Source organism: Microtus oregoni, unplaced genomic scaffold (assembly GCF_018167655.1).
Source record: "Microtus oregoni isolate MIOR12 unplaced genomic scaffold, Mior012 000014F_ref0000157, whole genome shotgun sequence".
NCBI classification, from domain to species: Eukaryota; Metazoa; Chordata; class Mammalia; order Rodentia; family Cricetidae; genus Microtus; species Microtus oregoni.
The window spans coordinates 39616986-39642142 of NW_024543073.1; the positions used below are offsets into that span (position 1 = coordinate 39616986).

The 25157-nt window shown below is 41.2% G+C and overlaps 1 protein-coding gene and 1 pseudogene across 3 annotated transcripts in view; both read right to left on the reverse strand.

Moving 5' to 3' along the window:
• Nucleotides 1–25157, reverse strand: part of Large1 (LARGE xylosyl- and glucuronyltransferase 1) — a 510741-nt gene that overhangs the window by 91708 nt on the left and 393876 nt on the right. For all 3 annotated transcript variants that reach the window (XM_041663357.1, XM_041663358.1, XM_041663359.1), the window contains one exon: nucleotides 23111–23215. In XM_041663357.1, the coding sequence (XP_041519291.1) occupies nucleotides 23111–23215 (105 nt within the window). The remainder of the gene's footprint in view (nucleotides 1–23110; nucleotides 23216–25157) is intronic.
• Nucleotides 6429–7126, reverse strand: LOC121455595 (annotated as a pseudogene).

Below are 25157 nucleotides of genomic sequence, written 5' to 3' on the forward strand. Positions count from 1 at the left end.
TTGGGCGAATTCTTGCCTTGGCGTCTGCCCATCTCTTCTTCCAAATGCTCCCTTATGGATCTTCTTTTACTGGATCAGGTCTCCTTGCTTACCCAACGCTGGCTCTCCCCAACGTTGGCTCTCCTGGCGCCAAGAGATCAGGTCTCCGTACTGGTTGGGCAGCTTGCAAACAAAGTGCCTACCCCCAATGCTGTCTCTCCTGGCGCAGAGAGATAAGGCCTCCGTGCTGCTGGGCAGGTCGCAAACAAAGCACCTACCCTGCTTGGTACAGGCAGGCGATAGAAACAAAGGGAGTCCCGCCCGCTTGAGTGCCCCGAGGATTCGGACCCAGTGCCCAGACAGGCTGGGCTGGGTGATGTTATGTGCAGAAAGAGAACAGTGGGGCCGAAGTGGGGAGGGTTCTGGATGGGAGCTGGGTGGGCTAGGAAGAAAGAGGAGGTATGCAAGGAGTGGAGGCCCTGCAGAGAGCCCAAGAAGGATAGGGGGCCAAGGAACCTCTGAGCTCCCCTTCCGAGGCTGGCGCCACGGGGCCAGAAACTCACCCCAATGCTGTCTCTCCTGGCGCCGAGAGATCAGGCCTCAGTGCTGGTGGGCAGGTCGCAAACAAAGCACCTACCCTGCTTGGTGCAGGCAGGTGATGGAAACAAAGGGAGTCCGCCCGCCCGCTGAGTGCCCTGAGGATTCGGACCCAGTGCCCAGACAGGCTGGGCTGGGTGATGTTATTTGCAGAAAGAAGACAGTGGGGCCGAAGTGGGGAGGGTTCTGGATGGGAGCTGGGTGGGCTAGGAAGAAAGAGGAGGTATGCAGGGAGTGGAGGCCCTGCAGAGGGCCCAAGCAGGATAGGGGGCCAAGGAACCTCTGAGCTCCCCTTCCGAGGCTGGCGCCACGGGGCCAGAAACTCACCCCAATCTCATGTTGGGTTTTTAATGCAAATGTCAAAGTTTTGTGTTCATAAGAAACTATTAACAAGAGCCTATTCCTTTTCATCTTTTTTTCATGGTGTGTTTTTATAGGGATGAATGTGAGCAAGTGGGGCAGGGAGTAGGGTAGTTTTCCATTGAATCCATTCTTGCATTTGGAAAAAGGGAAAAAAATTAAACATAGTATTAAGGCCAAAAATTCAAAATAGTTCTAACAAGGAACATGTAATTTGGCTTAGTTGAGTGAATTGGAGGCAGCTACCTACTAACAACTCAGTCCTCGTGGGCAGAAAAAGCCATATTCAGAAGAGGCCACATGGCCAAGGTAGTGAAGGGACTTGCTACACATTTGGGTCCTCAAAGCAATCCAATTCATTATGATTAATTGAGGAGATGGGCCACTGTCTAGGCAGGTAAAAAATTAGTTGACACCTAGATATAACTGACTTCCTCCTTCCTGTCAGACACATATATTGACTCTAACACTCTTTACTTATTCTAGTGGAACATGTTTGTAGGAAAAGTATATTCATCATTTACAGAAGGTTTTAGGCAGAGAAAGTTTGACACATTTGGAAGAATAGAGTAATACAGAGATGTGTATTTATGAGTTACAAGGTGCAGTACACTGATTGCCTATCTCCTTCATGCATATTGGCTTTTCTTGAATATCATTTTCTTCAATGTTCCAAGATCCTTTGAAAACAACTGTCATCCTTATTTTGCTGGAGGGGAAACTGAGAGGGCTAACTTAGGCACATGTCTAATTTAGAGTTGAAAAACAGGCAAACCAATATGGGTGTGCCTTATTCCAAAGCCAATGATACAGATGTATGAAAATGTCACAACAAAATCTCTTACTTTCATGCTAAAACTGCTTAGTAAAAGAGTCTTATTTATTTTGGGAGGACAATAAAGTAATTTTGGGGGAGATACAAAATAGAAAAATATAGTGATATAAGACAAGGAAGACAAAAGCAGAACCCAGTCTTAAGTGTGTGAGAGACTTCATCAACTCTTATTGAAAAAGCTAATTTAAACTGGATAAAGTCAACACTCTAATATATAAAGAGAGGCTGGGCAAGCTGTAGGTAATGATAAAAAATTTTAAGGAACATTCTTAAAAGTCGAGGTCTATGTGAATCTATAAACTATGGAGTCTGAGCTTAGCATCAGCACTTTTAAATGGTACTATGTCTTGGTGGATAGGGTGACAGACTTGGTTCTGCACCAACAGGTAGGCTCTTTGGAGAGGATGTGAAGTCAAGAATTGAGAACCAACTGCAGAAACTCAAGACTTCTCCCCCAGTTTCAGAGTGTTATGAGATGTAACTTAATTCTATAATGATTATATTTCAAGTCAACACAAACCGTGGAAATTAATGTAAGATTTACCCTATACCCAGGCACCATAAATGCCAAAAATAAAACATGATTGATGAACCAAAAGATCCATCATGTCCTTGTACCTGCTCCCTTCTTTAGACACAATCAATCTCCTGAGGTGGTTGTTTTATGTCTTTGTATGTCCTCACATTTTTTATCTCTATCCATATAATAAACAATACTTGGTGGGTTGTCTGGTGTGTGTGTGTGTTTCATATCACACATGTTCTATTCTAACTTGCCTGTATATTTACTGTTTACTTAAAAATATTTAAAATATTTTATGTGAGTGAGCATGTTCATGTGTGTTTGGGTACAGGAATGTGGGCAAGTACATGTGTACATGTGTTTGTATGTATAAGGATGTCAGAAGATAATCTAAGGTAATTTTTCTTATTGGGTACTGTCTAACTTGTTTAGTTATTTACCTATTTATTTTTTGAAACTGGGCTGGGAGAAGAAGTTAGTTGAAAATTCTAAACAAAAGCTATCTAGATAAAAAAGAATAGGAATGATATTTAGGCAGGGGAAGGAAGCGTGGCATGTCAGGGCAGATGCTCTTCCCTGAAGGGCATGTCTCTAGAGAAGGACATTCAACATCTATCAGGTTATAAGTATTTCCTACCATATCTCAAGAGCAGAGCTTAATAGAAAGATTAAAAAGATGCTGGAAAGAACATTTGTCTTTGCTCACAAATCTATAATTAGTCACAAATTATTTATATAATGCATATCTTCACACACTCAGACTGATGCCCAGAAGGAGCCTTCTGGAACATGGAACTGCCACCAATGACGATGCTTAATGCAAGGACAGAACATTGCAGCAACTTGGTCTGAGAACATTACACACTGCTAAGGACCCCTGAAAAAGTCACTGGGTGTCTAAACCCCAGTTTCTTATTTGTAACCTAGAGATTATCTCACAACAGAGGCAAGATTGAATAGGCATGATACCCATGGAAAATATAATCTGATAATTGATGTTTATAGCTAGGAATTCATTTTCTAGCCTGTATCCACATACCACCCTAAATATCTTTAAAAACATCCTCTCTCTGTCTAATGAACTGGACACTTGAAATACTGACATATTTCCAGGGCCATACCTCTCTACTCTTTTGGCAATATTCACCTGAGGGTGTTATATGCAATCTGTGGTTATTAGAAAACCCCTCGGGGTTATTTAAAGTGATAGTTAAAGGGCACAATCAAGAAAAAGCAAAATAGTAAAGGAAAGAAGATCCACCACATAGAAAATTACGTGCATAAATTATGTTATTGAGCAGTAAAAACAGCCAGCTTAAGATGTCAAATAGAATCACAATGACAAAAGCGTCTAACAGATACTACTTTCTTCCAGGGCTAGGAGTTTGTAATAAGTAGGTAGGAGAATTGAGAGTGGCATATTCAAGAACAGAATTCCAAACAACTAAAAAAACAGTCAACACACTTGTTTCTAAGAATAAGAGAAACCTCTGCTATTTATTGTCATTAGCCCCACGCTATAGGGAGACACACTAATTGACCACAACAGTCCTCCAAATCACGAATGGCACATAACCGCTTGATAACTAAGTTCTGAAAAATATACATTTCCTCATTAAGGTGTCTAATTATAACTTGTGGAATGTGCCTAATTCCCACTGGAATTGATAAAATTTAATGCACATACTACAAAATTGGGACAAGCCTTTAAAGTGAACTCTGATTCAAATTACAGAATTGGTACCATAGGAAATAGGACCTTTTCAACATCATACTTCAATAAATGCTGTGCTCATTCTTTGGCAGTCGGGCAGAAGGTGGTGCCAAAAACCTTGACTTTGGCCTTTGTCTGCATTTGCTGCTGTATTATCTGCCCATTTCCAGATTTGCTGTTGGTGTTCAGGAGTCTGGAGCCTGCCCTATGACTTAGGGTGTTATGCACAGAGGTTGTGGCCTTAAATTTGGCAGGATCTTTTACTGCAATTGGCTGGGATGTGTGGGGCCAAGCAGGGTTTTATTGACAGCTGTCATGCCAGAAGCATAAGAGACCAACATGATATAAATAAACAAATAAATAATCAAAGGCTTCTCCTGTGGACATGTGGTCTAGTGGTAGACTATATTTTATCTATGGATTAGAAGGCAGGGCTGTTATCTTCTGTACCAACTGAGGATGTAGCGAAGCTCACACCCGGAATAGCAAGGAGAACAAGACAGTATCTATGAGAGAGGAGAAAGAGAAGTACCCTTTAAAACACTGCTTTGTTTTGGGTTAAATATTGGGTTCTGTTGTACTATTAAAGGGAGATATAGCTGAAGACAGCGACACTTAGCTTGCATCTACCTGGTAACTGCTGTCCACAAGAGTCTGGATTCTTTATTTATGTGACCTCTGATTCTTACGAGGGAGATGAAATGTTCCTCATTTTAGAGATGAAGACTAAGGCTCACATATGGCTATCAGTTGCAAAATTAATCATATTGGATGTCATGTTGCTCCGTGTGTGTGTGTGTGTGTGTGTGTGTGTGTGTGCATGTTCAAACATGCTCATATGTAAATAGGGAAGGCCCAGTTCTACCAGAGTTCTCAATCCAATATAAAGTAGTTCCTCCTGGAGGAAGAAGGAAGGAGACCTTAGGGCATCTGCAGGTAGCCCCTGTACAGATCTGGCAGGACAGAAACGTCAGAGCTTCCTGAAGACTGTCCTGTGTGATGATGATGGCAGGCATGATCCTGTGTAAGTGATCATGGTTACTGGCTGGAGACCAGAAAGACTGGTATCAGGACTTGGTGAAAGCCAGAGCAATTGTCTTCTTCCTGCATGTGAGCACACCCAACAGATCTCTCAGCAAGTATAGGACTAGCTCTTCCTAGCAAGGGGAACTAAAAGAAAACTTCCTCAGTACAGTAGTGGTCTCCTTGTTGCTATGACCAAATACATGATGAAAGTGACTTAAGGGAAGAAGTATTTTAGCTCATAATCTGAGGGGTCATGGTTAGGTCATAATGGTGAGAAGTTGTGGCCCCTGAAGCTCCATGGCAATAGGGGTGTGAGGCTGCCTGCTCACATTTCAGAATACTGGGAAGCAGAAAAACGAGAATGCTGATATGCAGGTGTTTTTCACCCCCCCCCCCTTCTAATTCAGAATGGAATCCTAGCTTATAGGGATGTTGCTGCCCACATTTTGGTTACCTTCTCAGCTACTCTTCCTTGGAAATGCCCTCAAAGGCACATCCAAAGGCATGCCCAACTAATGCCCAAGTGTTTCTTAATCCAGTCACATTGACAATCAAAACCAACCACTAAATCAGGCAAACACCTGAGGTCTGCGTGACCAAGACCTTTCTTAAGGGAAGCTCTCCCCTCCCTCCCTTTTTCCTCTTAGTTTCTTTCTTTGCATCCCAGCTTCAATGATTGAGCTAAATGAAAGAATCATCTTAGGACTGGCTTGGTTAATTCAGACCACAAACTTCCTCTATTCAAGGGGGGAAATAGGAGTTCCTAAGTGTCTACATAATTCCAATAGACAAGACCAGTTCACAGCAGACTGTGGAAAAACCTATTCCTTAATTCAGTGTAAGATGTGCAGGAAATACAGTTAAACAAGTTGAGAAGGTGGTGGGAGAAACAAAGTATTTGACATAACTTATGCGTAGTGAGTTGTAAAGGTGTTTATTTACCAGAATTTTGGGTATAATTTATTGTGTCTCCCTTTGCTTAGTCCTGCTTGGCTTCTGTCTACACTTCTTCAGCTCCCCCTCACCATTATGACTTGTTCCTTAGTCCTCTGGTGGTTCTTGTGGCTTTGCTGATCAGACCAATGAAAGTTCTGGTGGACACTGCATGGGAAGCTCTGAGGGCACCTGGGCATCTGGTGGATGCTGCATGGGAAGCTCTGAGAGCACCTGGGCTCTCTTACTTGAAGCATTTATGAATGTGACCCTCACAGTCATGACTTTCCTCCCTCTGCTCTGAAGCACTTGTTTCATTACAAGTTTGAACCAATAATGAAGGTGAGTTTATTAAAAATTATTCAATTTAAGATCTGTGCTGATTTTTCCTGGGTATCACTTTTGATTATAAAAACTAAGGAATTCTGCAGACCACTTTTTGTTTCTTTGAGTTTTTTTTTCTTTCCTGAAAGTGGGGGGAGGGGCAGCAGAGAGATAGAGACAGAAAGGGGAACATTTGTGAGAAAGAATGCTTGAAAGTGTGGGAGACAGAATCTTATCTAACAACTTCCTCTTACATTGGCTAGTTTCTTTTTTCTTTCTTTCTTTTTTTTTTATTAAAAGATTGCTTTATTTTTCTGTGGAGCCAAGTGCCAGCTATTAATGAAAAATTTCTTTTCCATTCTTTTCAAATGTTATCAGAACAGTTAGAATAACCTTATCAATAATTAAATAAACTAGGCTCCTATGTTTCTATCCACACCTGGATTGTTGAGTTGATCAGGAACTCTTGATTCCTTTACCTTTGAGTTCTTGACTATATCTCCAAATACAAAACAACTGAGAGGCTCCTGCTGACCCCCACAAAGAAATTAACAGCAAAACGTTCCAATTTTTAGTATAATTAATGTGAGTAACTTGACTAAATAAGCCCTATAACTAACAACACGGGACTGAGCTGTGCTGAGTTTCTCTGCAGTTTCTGGCCATTGTCAGCTAACCAGCACACACCAATCCCCATTTCATTATTGGAGTCCAGAAAAATATAAACTGTTTAGGGGCCTGCCATGTGGTTGTATAGAGGCCTCAATTTCTCTGGCATCAACAACTATACTTTATCCATGAACTGGTGGTAGAAGAACTGTAGGCCTTGGGCACAGTGGCATAGGGATCAACAGTAGTAAGGTGGGAGAGCCACTGTGTCCTCATTCCTGGCTGACAAGGAAGGGCACCTGGGGAAAGGTGCCTCAGGGCAGAGGAGCACCCTTAGTACTGTGAAGAGAAAGTGAAGGAGTTGGTTTCTTTTTTAAGTATTGGTGGGATAAGGTATAATGATGCTCAAACCTTACAAAAAGCTGATTGTTTCTGCTTACTTATTTATTCATTCAATACAAGCTCATTGGGTGGCTTATACACATCAGGTATCGGGTATTCAGAGATAAAGAGTAGTCAGATAGAGAGCACTAAGGAAGGGCTGGGTCTGAATGTCTTTCAAAGGCCCAGAGTCAATAATAGGCTTGATCTTGGCACTAATAGTAGACAGTAAATGAAGTAGATGAGGAAGGGCCTATTAGGAAGTCTTTAATGTTACTGGGGGTACAGTATTAAAGGGTGTTTTGTGATCTTGACTCCATAATTTCAGTTCCTAGCACCCACATGATAGCCCACAACCATATGTAATCCAACTTCTAAGGGATCCAATTCCTTCTTCTGACATCTGTGGGCACCAGGCACACATGTGCCTCATACATATAAAATAAATAAATCTAAAAAAAAGAAAGACTATGACAGGGCTACAAATATAAAGCATTTGGAGGCTGGCAAAGGACTTTCATTAAGATCTGCAAACTACTTTTACTTTTTTTATTTTGCGCAACAAACATTTTATGAAAGAAGAAAATATATTTAGAGACCACGGGGTATAGCTTTAAGAAGTTCTACAGTTGCTCCTGCAACCTTGGTGGAACTTTGAAACACAGCTTGCTCCAATATTGAGGAGACTTATGAGGTGAATGAACAGCCACGTGGTGAGACACCCCACTCTCTAGGACCTCCATAGTGGGAAAAAACTATGGGCACTTCCCCCAACTCCCTTGGCTTTTCAAGCCAGCCAGCAGAGTTTCCTGCAGCTAGGCTCCTCCAAGACCCAAACCCATTCACTGGACTACCCAAGCTACTAGCCACACCCCACCTAAAAGCTGGGAGTTTGCAATAATACTGAGGGGACCAAGAGCTTGCTACAACACCGAGGAGATTAAGAGAGAGCACCACAAGAGCAAACCAGGAGAGAAGACCAAGAGAGCAGGCTTTCTGAGACAGACACTGACAGTACAGAGCAGACCAAGAAAAACTCCCAAACACTCAGACAGCCACTGCAAGGATTAGACCAAGATGCAAAGACAATGACGACCTCATCTGAAGAAAGAGATGGGTAATTGCCAATGCAAGAATTTCTCCAACAACCTAAAAAGCAACATGATAACACAGGAACTGAGCGGTCACACAACAGAAAGTCTTAATCATCCTAACCCATAAGAAGCAGAAGAAAACGACTTTAAATGTAACTTTATGAAAATGATGGAGACCTTTAAAGAGGAAATAAAAAACTCCCTTAAAGAAATGGAGGAGAAAACAAACAAAAAATTCAAAGAAATTATTAAATCCCTCAATGAAACACAAGAAACCCAAGAAAAAAAAAAACAGTCAAATAGGTGAAGGAAACAGTTCAAGACTTGAAGACTGAAATAGATGTAATAAAAAAAAGCACAACCTGAGGGAATTTTGGGTATGGAAAATCTGGGTAAATAAACAGGAACTACATAGACAAGTTAACTAACAGAATACAAGAGATAGAAGAAAGACTCTCAGGAGTTGAAGATACAATAGAGAAAATAGACTCATTGGTCAAAGAAAATATTAAATACAACAAATTCTTAACACAAAACATGCAGGAAATCTGGGACACCATGAACAGACTAAACCTAAGAATAATAGGTATAGAAGAGGGAGAATAACACCAGCTCAAAGGCACAGAAAATATATTCAACAAAATCATAGAAGAAAACTTTCCCAACCTAAAGAAGGATATCCCTATGAAGAAGATACAAAAAGCTTACAGAACACCAAATAGACTGGGTCAAAAAAAGTTCCCTCTTAGAGGTTTTCTTTCTGTGAAGAAACACAATAACCACAGAAATTCTTATAGAGAAAACAATAAATATGGGTGGCTAACTAGAGTTTCAGAGATTTAGACCATTATCATCTTGACAGGAAATACGGCATCATGCAGGCAGATGTAGTGCTGGGGTACTAACTGAGAGTTCTACATCTTGCAGGCAACAGGAAGTGGTCTCAGACAATAGGTGGTATCCTGAGCATAGGAAACCTCAAAGTCTGCCTCCTCCCACCACAGTGACACATTTTCTCCAATAAGGCCGTGCCTCCTAACAGTGCCATTCCCTATGAGATTTGGGGGACAATCACATTCAAACTACCACAGGTACAAAGCAACTTTCCATACTTTTCTATAGGAAAAAAAATTTTAAGATAAAATTATTTGATATAAGACAAGTAGAAGAAAAGGGAAGAAGGAACAGGAGGGAAGTAGTCAGTGAGGGTAAGAAATAAAAAAAGAGAAACAAACAAGGATATATATATATATATATATATATATATATATATATATATATAGAGAGAGAGAGAGAGAGAGAGAGAGAGAGAATGACGCTCGGTTCCTTTAACAGCATGGGATGTGATCATTCCATTCCTTGATCTCTGGGAATGGTTGCCTAGAGCTTTCTCAGCCCACTATTAACACCAAATATATAGCATCTCAAAATAACAACTGAAATCACATCCCAGTACTATATGGAATCCCTCAATCTATGCAGCACATCAAAATTTATCTTATGATCTCAAAAACTTAACTTTTACATTGATGTTTGAATTTATTTGTGTGTTTGTACATGCAGATTTTCTCTGTTGTAAGTACTTCTAAGTGTTTTATCTCCTCTACTTCTTTTAAAATTCTTCTTGCATGCATATATGCATATGTGCAGATGCATGCTTACATGTGTGCAATGAACATCGAGAACCAAGGATCACAGCTAAGGTCCTTTTTGATAAGTCTTCATCTTGCATATTCAAGCAGGCTCTCTCACTTGAATCTGAGCACACTATTTTATATGGTCTAGCTTGTTATCTTGTACTGGCTATCTCTGCCTTCTATGCTCTGGGATCACAGGAAGGCTGCCACACCTGGCACATACTTCTAAGGGTTCTGGAGATGCAGACTCAGGTCCTGATAACTGTTACACTGCTCTACCAGCAGAGCTGTCATCCATCCTTGACTGTTAAATGGACACTTATTTTGACAATGTTTCTAGAAATTTAATGTGTTTCATTTTTCTCAAATGAAAAATTTTATTTACAATATTCACATTTCTATTGTATATACATAACCATACAGTGTAGGGGGAGGGTAAATCTATATGTTGTTAGAACAAAAATGCATGGTAAAGTTTAAATCTATTCTATATTAAGTCTAAACATTACTTTAACTGACAAAATACTTCTGAAATTGTTATATATATATATATATATATATATATATATATATATATATTGCAATTATATTTCATAATACATCCACTCAGTGTGTATGGGTGGGTTTGTGTTCAGGTTCAGCAAATCATCAGTATTCAGCACCTCTATATAGGTTAATTAGAAGGGACTGTATTTATATAACCTAAAATTTTGCTTTTACTTTTGACAGACATGTATTAGAGATTTAGACATTAGCAGAAAATAGTCTTTGCATTGTATGCATATTTTCCATAACTATTCCTTAAAATTACATCAATCATTTTCCCAGAAATGCTTCAATAAATTGCTGCTGCCTGAGGGGAAAAAATTCCCACGACATATAATAATCAAAACACAAAACATACAGAATAAAGAAAGAATATTAAGAGCTACAAAGAGAAAAGGTCAAGTAACATATTAAACCTATCAGAATTACACTCAAATTCAAAATGGAAACCATGAAAGCCAGAAGGTTCAGGATAGATATGCTGCAGACACTAAGAGACAATGGATGCAAGCCAAGACTACTATATCCAGCAAAGCTTTCATTCATTATTGATAAAAATAACAGGATATTCCATGACAAAAACAGATTTAAACAATACATATCCACAAAATTAGTCTTACAGAAAGTACTAGAAGGAAAACCCCAACCCAAGGAAGCTAACTGCACACACAAAAACACAGGCATCTGATTACCCCCCCCCCCCACACACACACCAGCACAACCCAAAGAAGGAAAGACACAGACACTACTACTGAAAAATAACCGGAGTTAACAATCACTGGTCATTAATATCACTTAATATCAATGGACTCAGTTCACCTATAAAAAGACACAGGCTAAGAGAATGGATATGAAAACAGGATCCAGCCTTCTGCTGTATACAAGAAACACACCTCAACCTCAAGACAGACACTACCGCAGAGTAAAGGATTAGGAAAAGGTTTTCTAATCAAAAGGATCTAAGAAACAAGTGGGTGTAGCTATCCTAATATCTAACAAAATTTCAAACTAAATAATTCAGAAGAGATGGAGGACACTTTATTCTCATAACAGGAACAATTCATCAAGATGCAGTCTCAATCCTGAACATCCATGCCCCTAATACAAGAGCACCCATACATGTAAAAGAAACATTACTAAAACTTAAATCACACATCAAAGCCCACAACAAGTGTTATCAGATCACTAAGAATTAAGGTTAACATTTAATAACAATACTATTCTCAGAAAGCCTACAAATTTATGGAAACTGAACAATGAACTACTGAACCAACCTTGGGTCAAGGAAGAAATAAAGAAATTAAAGACTTCCCTGAATTCAACAAAAATGATGGCACAACATATCCAAACCTATGAAAGCAGTGCTAAGAGGAAAGTTCACAGCACTAAGTACCCACATAAAGAAAATGGAGAAAGCTCACATTAGAGACTTAACAGCACACCTAAAAGCTCTAGCGCAAAAATCAGCAGACTTACCCAGGAGGAGTTGAGGACAGGAAATAATCAAAGCAATGATGTGGCAGAAGTTTTATTAATGGACACTGACATTTGAGTTTCATACAACATCCATGTGTCACAAAGTGGATTATTTTGTTCCCAAAATAGCATTCTAAAAAAGCAAAGCATATCTAGGTTTTAGGACACAAAATTGTGCAATTTTGGCGAACCGCTGTTGCAGGCAGGCAGAGACAGGGAATTGGAAATTGACTTGGTGCATAGTGGTACATGTTTTTACGGTGTGCTTTCCTGAACATCTCAGCTTAACTCTGGGATTCATAAAGATCGGTTCTGTTTCCTATTTCTTTTGCATCAGGACCAGGAAATAGTAGAGTCAATCTCAACCAGGCTGGGTTTAATAAACATGGGTTCAATAAGCACAGCTTTCCTTGGTAGGTCCATGCGGGATAAAAGAAAGAATATTCCTCTCAGTCTTTGCTGAGATTCCCTTTACTTGAAGCAATCTCTCAGGACCCCAAAAACCAACTCAGTGTCTGCCAACCCATTTTGATTCAAATATATCTGACCCACTGTGGTGAGATGCAGACGTGGAGGGAGGGATCAGGGCGACAAGGACTACTATTTAAGTCTAATGGTGGATGACAGGGAATAGCTCAGAGTGTGACTGACAGAACAAGAGGCTGATCTTCCTCAGTTTATGAAGTCACAGGCATTTTAAGTCGGGTTTTGTGAGCCATACAAAGCACAGAAAAATGGCCTGAGTACAACAGCATAGACAGAAATGCCTTCTGCTGGTTCCTTTCTATAGAATCTATAGGGTTTTCCCACTTAGAAATTATAACTGCTTGTAATTCCATATCTTTCTTGACAGTCTTGGCATGGTTTTTCTTTTCACTTAAGTGTCCCCTGAGCACCACAAGGTAGTACTCTTAATTATCAATACATCTCTGATGAATGAGTATTCACAAATTCAACCATCTATGAAGCCCAAGAGCCCACTTACAGTAAAAGAGGGCTGTGTTAGTTACTCTCTACCACTGTGATAAAATGCAACTGACCAAGGAAACTTATAGATGAAGGGGATTATTTGGCTTAGGGTTCCAGAGGAGTTAAGAGACTGTCCAGGTAGGGAAACATGGCAGGAAGCCTCAGGCATGGGGGCAGTAACTATATGCTGAGCTCAAATCTTGACCCACAATCCTAAAGCAGAGAGAAAGAACTGAGGATGGTTCAAGTTTTTTTAAATATTAATTTTATTTTTTAAATTTTATTTTACATTCCATCCACAGTTCTTCCCCACAGCCCTCCTCCAAACCTCCTCCACCAGCCCAAAGCTGGTCTCTTAGTGACACACTTCCTACAGCAAGGCCACACCTCTTAAACCTACTCAAACAGCACCACTAACAGGGGACCAAATATTCAAACAGCTAAGCCTATGGTGGGCAAGTTCCAGGATAGCCAAGGGTTACAACACAGAGAAACCCTGTCTCAAACAACAACAACAACAACAACAAAAGAAAACAAAAAAAGAATCCATAGTTATCTAACCCTTTACTAACCATTAGGGGGTTGGACAAATTCCCAGAGCTACATAATTGCTCTACCAACTATTGCTATGAACTGACAGCCTAAGAGCTTATAAGGAAAGCTTAGGCCCTTGGCCCCGTCATTTACCTTCTCTGCTAACCTGTGAAACCAATTAACCTCATGGAGCCTTCATAAATTCCACTGTAAAATGGGGATTGAATGAGCTAATGCACATGAAAACACGCATCAAGTCTGAGATTAGTGCCATGAACTTGGAAGGCCCCAAAGATATCAGATGCCTCATCCCATCATAAATTCATCTCTCTGATCTGTGAAAAACAGGCATCAAATGAATGCTGACAGATTTCTCCATGGAAGGGAGCTTCTGGATCACACCATTTTTTCTTACTGCCCATTGCCCTGTGTCTGGGTGCTCAGTCACAGCTCTTGTTCTTGATAATGCTGGCATCAAGGAGCTTTCCTGACTTTGCATGGGTCTGTAGGGTAAGGCAGCAATGTTTTCAGGAAAGGTCATGCTTTTGTTTCTGCTCCTCTAGGTCAATTGAAATGCTGAGCTAGATATAGCTACTCATGGCTAGCATAGGCTCTGTTTTCCCTGGCCTTAGATTCATGACCCTTAACTTCAGAGGCTTAGACTTTATTGTCAGAGAACATCTCTCTGAGCTAAAGAAGTTGAAGCTGGCTTTCTATTAATAGTTTCTCTGCAAAAAAATACTTCTTCTTCTGAAATATGGAGACCATATGCCCAACATAGACAGCAAACAAAAATACTATATTTACATATAATATATCCATTTAATTGAGAAGTGGTATAAAATTAAATTTTTTCATTATATTTGATAAAATTTTATACCACTTCTCAATTAATACCAGCTAGGGGAAAAATAAATTGTAGCGAGCAGCATGGAGCCACACCTGATAATCAGCTCCTAATATTGGCTGGGGCCTGATAATGCAATGATTATCAGCTGCCTGCATATGCGTGAGCCTATAGGCAGTGCCCACCTGGCAGTTTGGGGTTGGCAGCCCATGCCTTCTTAAGGGCTGGGAGAGGTTTGCCAGGAGAGAGAGAGAGAGGGAGAGAGAGAGAGAAAGTGGCTAGGCGGCTCCAAGGCCAAGCAGCGCTGAGGGTCTGAGAAGCTACAAACACCCGGGACCTGCCTCAGGGCATAGAAACGCAGCACAGGATAAGATCTGTAGGCCTGAACCTCTGTCCCAGCCCAGGGCAACAGGCCAGGACCGGGGTCAGGGCTGGCCGCTCAGCCCTGCCACGCCTCCACCTTACAGCTCGGTGGGGAAGTGGAGTCTCTGCCTCTCCCCTGTCGCAAGTAAGGGCAGTAAGAAGGCAAGTCCCCGCTCTGCAGGAAGTAGCCAGAGAGATTGACAACGCCCCAATTCCCTAAAACGTGGTGTGAGGTCCCTTCAGTGGTTGCAGAGCAGCCTGCTTTCCTGAGTTCCGCGCCACTCCATGCACCAGTTTGGAGAAGGCAGCTGGAGCAGAGCTTTGCTAGGTCGCTGTGGTGGAAGGCACATTGCCTCAGCCCAGTTGGTGCCTAGCCTGGCAGATGCCACAGCAGTGTCAAGAGTATCAGCAAACGTAACAAGTGCTGGAGCTGAGACAAGCTGGAGCACAGACCTCAGAGGGCTGCCTGAGAACGCAGCATAGCCGCGGGGCAAGGAAAAGACAATGGCAGTTTAAGGCTCTGCACGCCGCTGACGAGTCTTCTACAGAGCGAATTTAAATCAAGAGACTGCCCTATTGTAGGAGCAGCTATCTTTTAGGTAATTGGTCTGGTGAATTCGAACAACAACTGGAAAAGTTGCGGGTGGCGATGGTGACTGCAGATTCCACACGCATGGATACCAGCCTGGCAGAAGAACTATCTTCCTGGATCACTCCATGGATCATCTGAAGGAGTGGGCGGGAGTAGGAGCCCTAACAGGCTTAATGGTGCTTGCCTCCCTGGTATGCCTATGGTGCATTTGTCACATAAGGGTCTCACAGCATCGCAATGCAGTTATGATCATTCAGGTCTTCACGGCCATTGAAGCAGGACAGTCTCCTCAAGCTTGGTTATCTATATTTGAGCACAGGATGTGAGGCTTGCGCACTGCACTTGAGGTAAGCATACATCAACCTTAAGAAGAGCAAGTCTGATTGCATGTGGGTTGGTGTCTAACTCCCACCTCTGTAAAAAAGGCACCGGACAGGTCTAGTGTTCTCTGAGTGGATGACACCTGGACAAACACTAGTACATGTTCCATTTTTAACAGAGATCCGACCTATACTCTTGCCTGATGCTTTACAAAACAAAAGGGGGAACTGTAGCGAGCAGCATGGAGCCACACCTGATAATCAGCTCCTAATATTGGCTGGGGCCTGATAATGCAATGATTATCAGCTGCCTGCATATGCGTGAACCTATGGGCAGTGCCCACCTGGCAGTTCGGGGTTGGCAGCCCATGCCTTCTTAAGGGCTGGGAGAGGTTTGCCAGGAGAGAGAGAGAAAGTGAATAAAGTCCTGGAATAAACTGCAGTGAGAAGAGCTCTGGTGTGTCGCACGTCATCCTTGTGGGTCGAGGGTGGATGCGACAATAAATTATCATCAAATGGAAAAACAATGCAGTATTAGAAAGAAAGATAACGCTTCATGTTATCTAAATAAATATAGAAGGATACATACTATTTCACTTTTAAATAAATAGAGCATATTAGAAGAAGACACAGATACTGATGGAGCAGACAACTGCCTACATGGAAAAATCAAAATTTGAATGACCAAAAAACTGTAGGCAACTTTGTTAGGCATGTGAGGGCCAGAAGGATTTCACAGTTCAGTGTTTACCAACAGGATTCCAGAAAGGGACAAAGTATGACTTGTGGTGTTAATTGATTCCATGGTGTGACTATTCCCACCTCCATAGATTCTGAGCTACCAATACAATGTGACCAAAGATGGGAAGATTGCTAGTCCACTTTATTAGGTTTCTTTGCTTTATTTTGTGTGTGTGTGTGTGTGTGTGTGTGTGTGTGTGTGTTGGAGTCAAGTATGGATGATTCTCAATGAGTAGAATTTCTTCCATGCATGATGAATATATTCTAGGAGTCTGCTGTACAACATATTGCTTGTGGTTAGTAACCCACCAGCACAAAACAAAGTGTGCCATTTGGTTATAACAAAATGTAGCTCAGGAATGCTGCTGCTATGCAATTGCAATTAGATGGGTAACCTGTTGCTAATCAAGGATTTGAGGACTCATGACTCTCTTGCAGATATAGAAAACAGGGTGCTGCTTATGTCATACAGCTTCATGGCAACTTTATCCTCTCACTTTTGTTCCTCAGCATTTTCAGGAGGTATATTGTTTCTCTATCAGGGAGGTATTGATTATAGTCTGAATGTGTTTATCTCCAAACTCGAAAATTGAAACTCTAATCACCAAAATGGTCACTGAGGTCTTTGGGAGGTGGTCAGGGTGTAAACAAGATATAGAAAAATTCCTTCACCCCCCCCACTTTAAAAAAAAACAGGAAGGAAACAGCCAGAAAATGCCAAGACAAGAATCAGACAGCAGCCCTTGGCTAGGTGTTGAATCTGCCTGAATCTGACATCCTGGTCTCTGAATGAAGTGAAATACATCCTTATTGCTCATGGTATTACTACAACAGTATGAATGCGCCAGGGCAACATTAGTATTCTTAACTCACAGTGGAGAACAGGGTATAAAGAAGTGGTCTGGTTACTTTCTGTCAGGCTGTACAAGGATAAAGGCAGAAGAAGCCTGGAGGATGGGATAGTACCTGTGTACTGTAGGCCCACAAATGCTATCATGCAGCTGTACCTGAGACAGGAGGCCCAGCTCAGATGGAGGAATCTTTCTTTTGCATTTTGTTTTTTCTTGCTTCAACTTTCTATTCAGCAGGTGGCAGCCTGATGTGGGATTCCTCTCTGTATACTATGCTTTATTACCATTGGTTAATAAAGAAGCTGTCAGGCCTATGGCAGGACAGAATATAGGTAAGCAGGAAAAGTAAACTGAATGCAAGGAGAAAGAAGGCAGAGCAAGGCAGACACCATGTAGCTGCCAAAGGAGAAAGATGCCAGAACCTTACTGGCAAGCCACTGCCTCATGGTAATACACAGACTAATAGAAATGGATTAATTTATGACATAAGAACTAGCTAATATGCTTGAACCATTGTTCCATTGGCCAATGTTGTAATCAATATAGTTTTTGTGTGATTGTTCAGGTCTGGGTGGCTGGGGAAAGAAAAAGGTTTCTGATTACAGTAGCCTTGTGATCTACTTAGCCAAACGAGGAAAACATCAGACTCTGAGGCCAAAATTTTTCAGAATATGACATCATGCATGTAACATGAACGGGTCCTGTTTGTTGGGGTTTCTGTCCCGCCTGATACCCCACAACTGTTTAGCCCCAAAGAAAATCACACATAGGTCTCTATAAATTATAAGCTGATTGGCCCATTAGCTCTAGCCTCTCACTGGCTAACTCTCACATCTTGATTAACCCATTTTTCTGATCTATGTTAGCCATGTGGTTCAGTACCTTTTTTCAGTGGGGCAGATCACATCCTGCTGCTTGGGTGGACTGGGCAGGAGTGGGAGAAATCAACGTCCTCTTTCCCAGAATTTTCCTGTTCTCATTACATCATTTCTACTTCCTGTCTGGTTTTCCCACCTACATTTGCTGCCTGGCCAATCAGTATTTATTTAAAATATGACTGACAGAACACAGACAATTCTCCTGCACCACATGCATAAGGAAAAATAGTTCAGGAGATAAGAATTACGGCTGTGGGTGGGTTGCACTGAAAGTCAGTATTGACAGAGGTTTCTGTCCCACCCGGTGAATTATAGGCTGGTTTTCTTTGTTTTATGTCTAAAAGCCACTTATGAGTGAGTACATATGATATTTGTCTTTCTGGGTCTGAGTTACCTTACTCAATATGATGTCTTCTAGATCCATCCATTTGCCTGCAAATCTCAGACCTTCTCTAGCTAACATGTCCTTCATCTAGGGACAACAAAACTTCCTCTTGGATCCTTTGTGATGTTGCCAAATAAATCTCTTGTTGAGCTTGAATATGCTCCTTAATGTCCTCTCAAGTCTGCCTTGCCTTTCCCAAACTCTCATCCAAGTGTTTTCATCCCCCCTCCTTTGCTGTTGTTGGCTTTTTAAGATAGTCAGCCATCCATCACCATATGAACAGAAGTGAGATGAATTTTAATGGGCCTGTCAAACCTGTTTTATGAATGCTGAGTGAATGGCATCTTCTTGCACCCAGGAGGTGATACATGGACAGAGTAGTTGAGAATGTTCTTTTTCTGTGCCAAGAATATAGAAGGTGCCCTTAAATCCACCTGAACACTTACTGGCAAAAGTTCTGTTCTGGGACTGCCTAGTCATCTCATCTACAGTTGTTCCAGCTCCATGATACATGAGCAGGAGAACGAGTTATAACAATCACCACTAAGAGTCAGGTGTGGTGCCGAAAGCAGTAACTATAGCACTCAGGACAGCAATGCTGAGGCAAGGGCATTGCTGCCAAGTTTGAGGTCATCCTCAGCTACACAGGGAGTTCTGGGCCAGTCAGGCTACCGTGCCTCAAACATCTTCAAGATGAAGAAAGAGGAGGTGGAAGGAATATTTCCCCAAATCTCTTAAGGACCTCTGTGCCTTGTGAAAGTCGACTGGAAAGAAACGCAAACAGAGATGAAGTGGAAGCCTAGCTGGACCTTTCAAGGGGAAGGTTTCCATTAGAAGATAACCCTAGGAATCAACCAACATTGAGAAAACACAGCTGAGCTGCATGGGAATGGGTCTGGTGGGAAGCAGGGGCATTTGAGGAGTGTAGCTAAATAGTACTGTAATGATCTGTCCTGTCTTTTTAAGAGACAAGCCATGCCCACTCCCTCCCCAAAGAGGCAGCAGCCTTGCTCCATTCTATCCCTACTTCCACCCTTTCCCTTCTTCCCTGCCTCCCTGCCTCCTTCCCTTCCTGCCTCCCTCCTCTCTCTACCTCTATGCTCTTCTCCCTTTCCCCTCCATAACCCACTAAATAAATAAATAAATAACCAACCCCACCTTGCATGGCATGCCTATCCAAGTCTTTGCCTCTTACCGGCCACGTGGCTCCCTGCCCAGGATCAACCACCTTCGGAGACCTGCAGCATGGTCTTGTGTGTCATCCCTGCCTAGGACTGGCTGCTCTCAGGACCCCTGCCTGCTGCCTGCCCTGACTTGGGGACCTGCAGCACGGTCTCATGGTCTGCTTCCCGCTGTAGCCACTTGGGATTTCGCAGCATTTTATTTTACCATTACACGTACTACCTTGACAGTTAGTTAGACTGGTTCTGACAGAGAAATGGAGCCAAACCAAGCCCCCAAGATGTTCTGGCTTACAGGTACTTACAGTGACACCCTCACAAAGTTGCCCAGATTCTGACCAAAGATTATCAAGCTTCTGGGTCTAAAGACTATGAGCTCACAATGTTGAGTATGCTTTGTAAAAATACAAGACAGGCCTAAGAGGCAGATTTTGCAGCTCAAACATGTCATGTTCTGTTTTTGGAGATTTTAAGAGCCAAATAAAGTTGGGAAATTGGTATAGTTACTAAAATAGGTGTTATTTCCTTTTAATTATAGAACTAAATGCTAAGCTTTACCAGACAGTGGGGAAAGGTACATACTTGTATAAAAATAGAATGATTAATTATTTTTCCCTAACTTTGGTGCTTAAGAGACTGTGATAAGCAGCTGGTTAGTTATGTCCCCACCATTTCCTGAATTAAGTGATGAAATGCACAGCAGGACAGAGACTAGAATGAACTGAGTACCTACTCTACGCCTGGCATCAGGCTGGGTTCTTAATAAGTTTCTTCCAAAGCAAGTGGTCTTCACAAGATGAGGGTACTGACCTGACAAGGCAGAAAACTAAGCTGATTGAGTTGAGTGACCAAGCCTATAGTTAAGACTCAGTGGTCAAGCTGTGGATCCAACCCAAATGTGTTGGAGCTTACCAATAGCATCCACAAGATACTTTACTAGAGGAGCCTCATGAGAGACTGGAGATGGCTGGGATTTAGAGTGATTAGTTACCTCCAGTAGAGTTTTCAATTTCCCTAAGAGTTGGATAACTCATCTGCTGATGTGTGGCACACTCACTGGTCATAAAAAAAGGTCCTCATTGGGAAAGCCATGTCATCTTGATGATAAATAAATTCTTTTATAATGATTACCTGGTGTCTTGAAAGAGACTTGTCACATATCACAGGGCTTTTCCCTACCTGCCGTACCCTTTAATGACCTTTCAAGGGAAAACTCACTGTCTCAACATACTAATACAAATTGAAGGTGGTTAAGACACTTGTCTATTATCATGCTATGAGGAAATATATATAAGAGAAGGAGGAACTTGCCATCCTTGCCATAGCAATTTTCCATGGTTCTAGACTTTTCTTCTCCTTGCAAACCTAGATTGGTGATAAGTGCTTTAGTTTAATGAAGATAACCATGACTTGATACTGCATCCTCAATGTGCTGTAGTTTACATGAGAATTTTTATTAGCATAGGTCTTGAGGAACAGGAAATCTGCACGACAGGCATCACCTGAAACCTCCCTTTTGCATTCAAAAATACAGAGGTATCTATGTCTCTTTGAAAGCCTAGACATTAATGAAAAGATGGCTGTTTTTGCTTCAATTAGATACATGATGCCTTCTCATTGGCCTTCTGTGAAATCATACACAGTCCAATCTCAAATGCATTAAGAAAACAGTGTTCATGGATCCGGGGCACATGGCTCAATCAACAAAGTGCTTGCCATGCAACTTTGAGGATCTGAGTTAGGCACACTGTATCCATGTAAAAAAGCCATGTGTGTGTGGGTTTGTATGTGTGTGTATTTGCACGTGTGTCCACATACTTGTATTCTCAAGTCTGTGGAGGCAGACAGGCAGATTCTTAGGGCTTGCAGACCAGGCAGTCAAACCTAATCATTGAGTCCTAGGTCATGATAAGAAACCCTGCCTCAAAAATCAAGGTGAAAGACAGAGGAGATTGCTTTTTGGCCTCTATACATATGAATCTGGGAGCATGTATGTGCACACACACACACACACACAAACACATACAGGGAGGTGTCTCATTGTTCTTGCTGGAAGAGAGACAATATATCCTATTCATTATAGAAGGGTTTTGGATATTCTGCTTCAGAAACATGCCAAAGGCTCCTTACAGTGCAATATTGACCCCTCCACAGACCCACTAGACTCCTTAAGGACAGAGCCCAGTATACTTAAGAGTATTTGAATCACATATGTATGCAATGTCAGGATATTAAGGACAGTCTGGGATACATAGTAAATTCTATGCTGGCCTGGGCTCTGTCACAAAATTTAAAACCAAATACAAATAAAAAGTATTTGATCATAAAGTGTTTCAAGTTTGAGGTAGCAAGGTCAGTAGCTAACCTTACAGGCTTCCTTAATTAGGGTTGCACTCTTGAAATCTCTAAGCATCAATTTTCTCTAGTACAGAAAAATATAGCATCAGAATCCTATGATGCTAATCCAAGCTAGCATCTACTTCAATGTCAAACTAACAACTACCAGGTAAGAAGAAGTGCTGTCTTGCCATTATTGGAATTCAGAAGTACTTCCATTCATACTATTCTGGTCATCATATCTTCAGTTTCCCATTCCAGACCTTCTCAGAGAGTCCTCAGATTCCTCTACTATTTAGCAGTATATTCATCCATTCCCTGAAGCCATGGACTGCATCTATGTTACTTATAATTCAGATATATGTTGAATAAAGAATGGCTGCACAAGTAACTATTAATAACAGAGAAACAAGAAACAAAGAGAAATTCCAAGATTGGTGGTAGTAACAAAGTAGAAAATAATATGTGACTTTAGACATGCTATTTGAGGAATGCAGTACCCAGAACTAACAATTTTCAAATATGTCTGCCTTTTCTTCTGACACTCGCTAGGCTATATATGTACCTTTTAGAGATAAGAATAATCAGAGAAAATATGAGCTCCTGCTGTTTTCCCAGCCTATACATGGAAGAATGCAGTAAGATAAATACTGATACGTATTGCAAGTGCAGACCCCTGAATATCCAAGCTGCACATACAATATACAAGACAATATCTGTTCAATTAAGAAACTAAATATTGAATTTATTGCTAGAGACTGATCTCTAATTTATATCAATAGATAAAGACATTACATGTCAAACTGATAAAGAACTCAATGGGAGATCAGCATTAAAGCCAGCAGAGAGGCTTTCTGGAAAGACCGCACCATACTTCCCCAGCTCAACTGCTTATTGCTTGCAGCATGACATAGAGTAATAACTGAAAGAGCCACCTGTGCATGTCCTATGCTCTGATGAAACAGGAAACTGCATGTCCTCCTCCACATTGCTACACATCCCCTCTCTTTTAGGAAGGGACAATGAGTCTAAACATCACTCTCTGTTGTCCCCCGTTTACATTGCCCTTATGATTTACCTGTGTTGTAGCCCCTTCCAAGGGCTGGCCATGGACGGTGATTTTTCCAGAGATTTCCAAGATACCAGTCACTCTGGTTCTCTACCAAGCCCAGGACCTGTTGGCCTGTAAAACACAGAGAATACAGATAGATGTCTTAGAAGCAGCAGCACAGGCATCTAGGGCTGGAGAGTACCAGACACAATGAATAATTATGCAGACCCACATTTTCGTAATAACAGCTCACATTCACTGGGGGCTTTCATTAAGTGCTAGGTCCTGACCCAAGTGTTTAACTTGCATAAACATATTTCATTCTGACAATTAGGCAGCTGCTTTTATTATCTCCATTTTACAGAGAAGACACAGCTTCCAAAATGGTTAATTATCTTGTCCAAGGTCATCTGTTTTTGATAATGCCATAGTCTCCAACCATCCATCCATCTACCCAAACATCTGTCCATCTATCCATGCATACAAAGATGTGTTTCATTCCCTAAATCATGGGACATGAGTTATATCTTTATGACCTCACATACTAATCTTCAAGCATTCCAATATGATGTTTTCTTTTATATATTAATTTATTGGATTTCTGCATTTTTTAAATTAAAGAATAAGGAATTATCCTTGTTTCATGAGAGGAGAGTCCATAATCAAGAGCCAGCTTGTCACGGTGCTTCTGTTGTTACTGCTTCCAAAATGCATCCATCTATGTGTTGTCGGAGGCTGCTTGTTTGTTTTCCAGCTGCCCAGACCCAAAATAATTACACAGAAACTGTATTATTACAAAATTGCTTGGTCTATTAGCTCACATTTCTTATTTTCTAGCTCTTATATCTTAAATTAACCCATTTCTATTAATCTTTGTATTGCTATCTGGTTGTAGTCTACTGGTAAGTTTCTGTCTGGTGTCCAGCATCTTTCTCCTGTCGTGGCTATATATGGCTTCTCCCTGACTCTGCCTACTCTATATATCTTTTCCAGCCTAATTATATTCTGTTAAGCCATTGGCCGAAAGCAGCCTCTTTATTAACCAATGGCAGTAAAACATATTCATAGCATATAGAGGGGAATCCCACATCATCTATGTTACTAAGCACCATTTCAACATCATGTCAATGCAATGATGTCATCTGGATGGATAAGTACTTTTCTGCCACCATAGTCAGCCTTGTCTCTGGTGAACCATAACATTTCAGATCGGTTAGGCTTGTAGTCTATCATTTAGGGCTGTGTTTCTAGGGTATCATTAATCATATTTGGCTGTGTCTAGTGAGTGTAGTCCATCACTAAGGGATGTGTGTCTGGAATGTAGGTAGGACTGAATCTCTGAGCCTTTCAGGCATGTTATCAAACCTACCTAGTTTCATTTAGACATTCTAATATAAGTTATCAGAAAAAGGTATCTTAGAATTACCCCTGCCACTTTATTGACTGGGGAATGAGACTTTCATACAACCAGTGATTAATACAATTACAAACAATTACTGATGAAGCTAGTATGTAAATCTGCATTTGGCTGACACCCACATCCTTTTCTTAAGAGCATTAGTGATCCACATTTCACAGAATGAGAAATTGAGGTTTAGGAACTTTAAATGATTTGTTAACAGTCACACAACTAGCCATTGATGGCTTTCACAGCTAACCTTCTGAAGTGAAACTTCTCATGCTGTTGACCAATCTTAGAAATAAAGAGCTTTCTAACCAAATGAAAACCCGGCTGCATGCTAAGAAAACACAGCAGTACTGTTGGAACACCACGCTGGGTGATATAGGACATTGGTTTGATGGCAACTCTCTGAAATGATGGTGCAAAAGTTTGCTGCAATTTATTTGATCAATTTATTAAGCTGCTATGTAAATCATCGTCCCTGCACAAACATATAAATTAGAGGCACAGAAAAATACTACTGCCCACTTTGTCAATGTAGGTGATTGCAACCCAAACTTGTAGAATCCTTTCATAAAGTGTATGTTCAATTTAGTGAGTGGAAGAGCCAATAAATGCCTCATGCAATAACCTTGAGGTTTAATGCAAAACAACCAGCTCAAAAAGACTTGG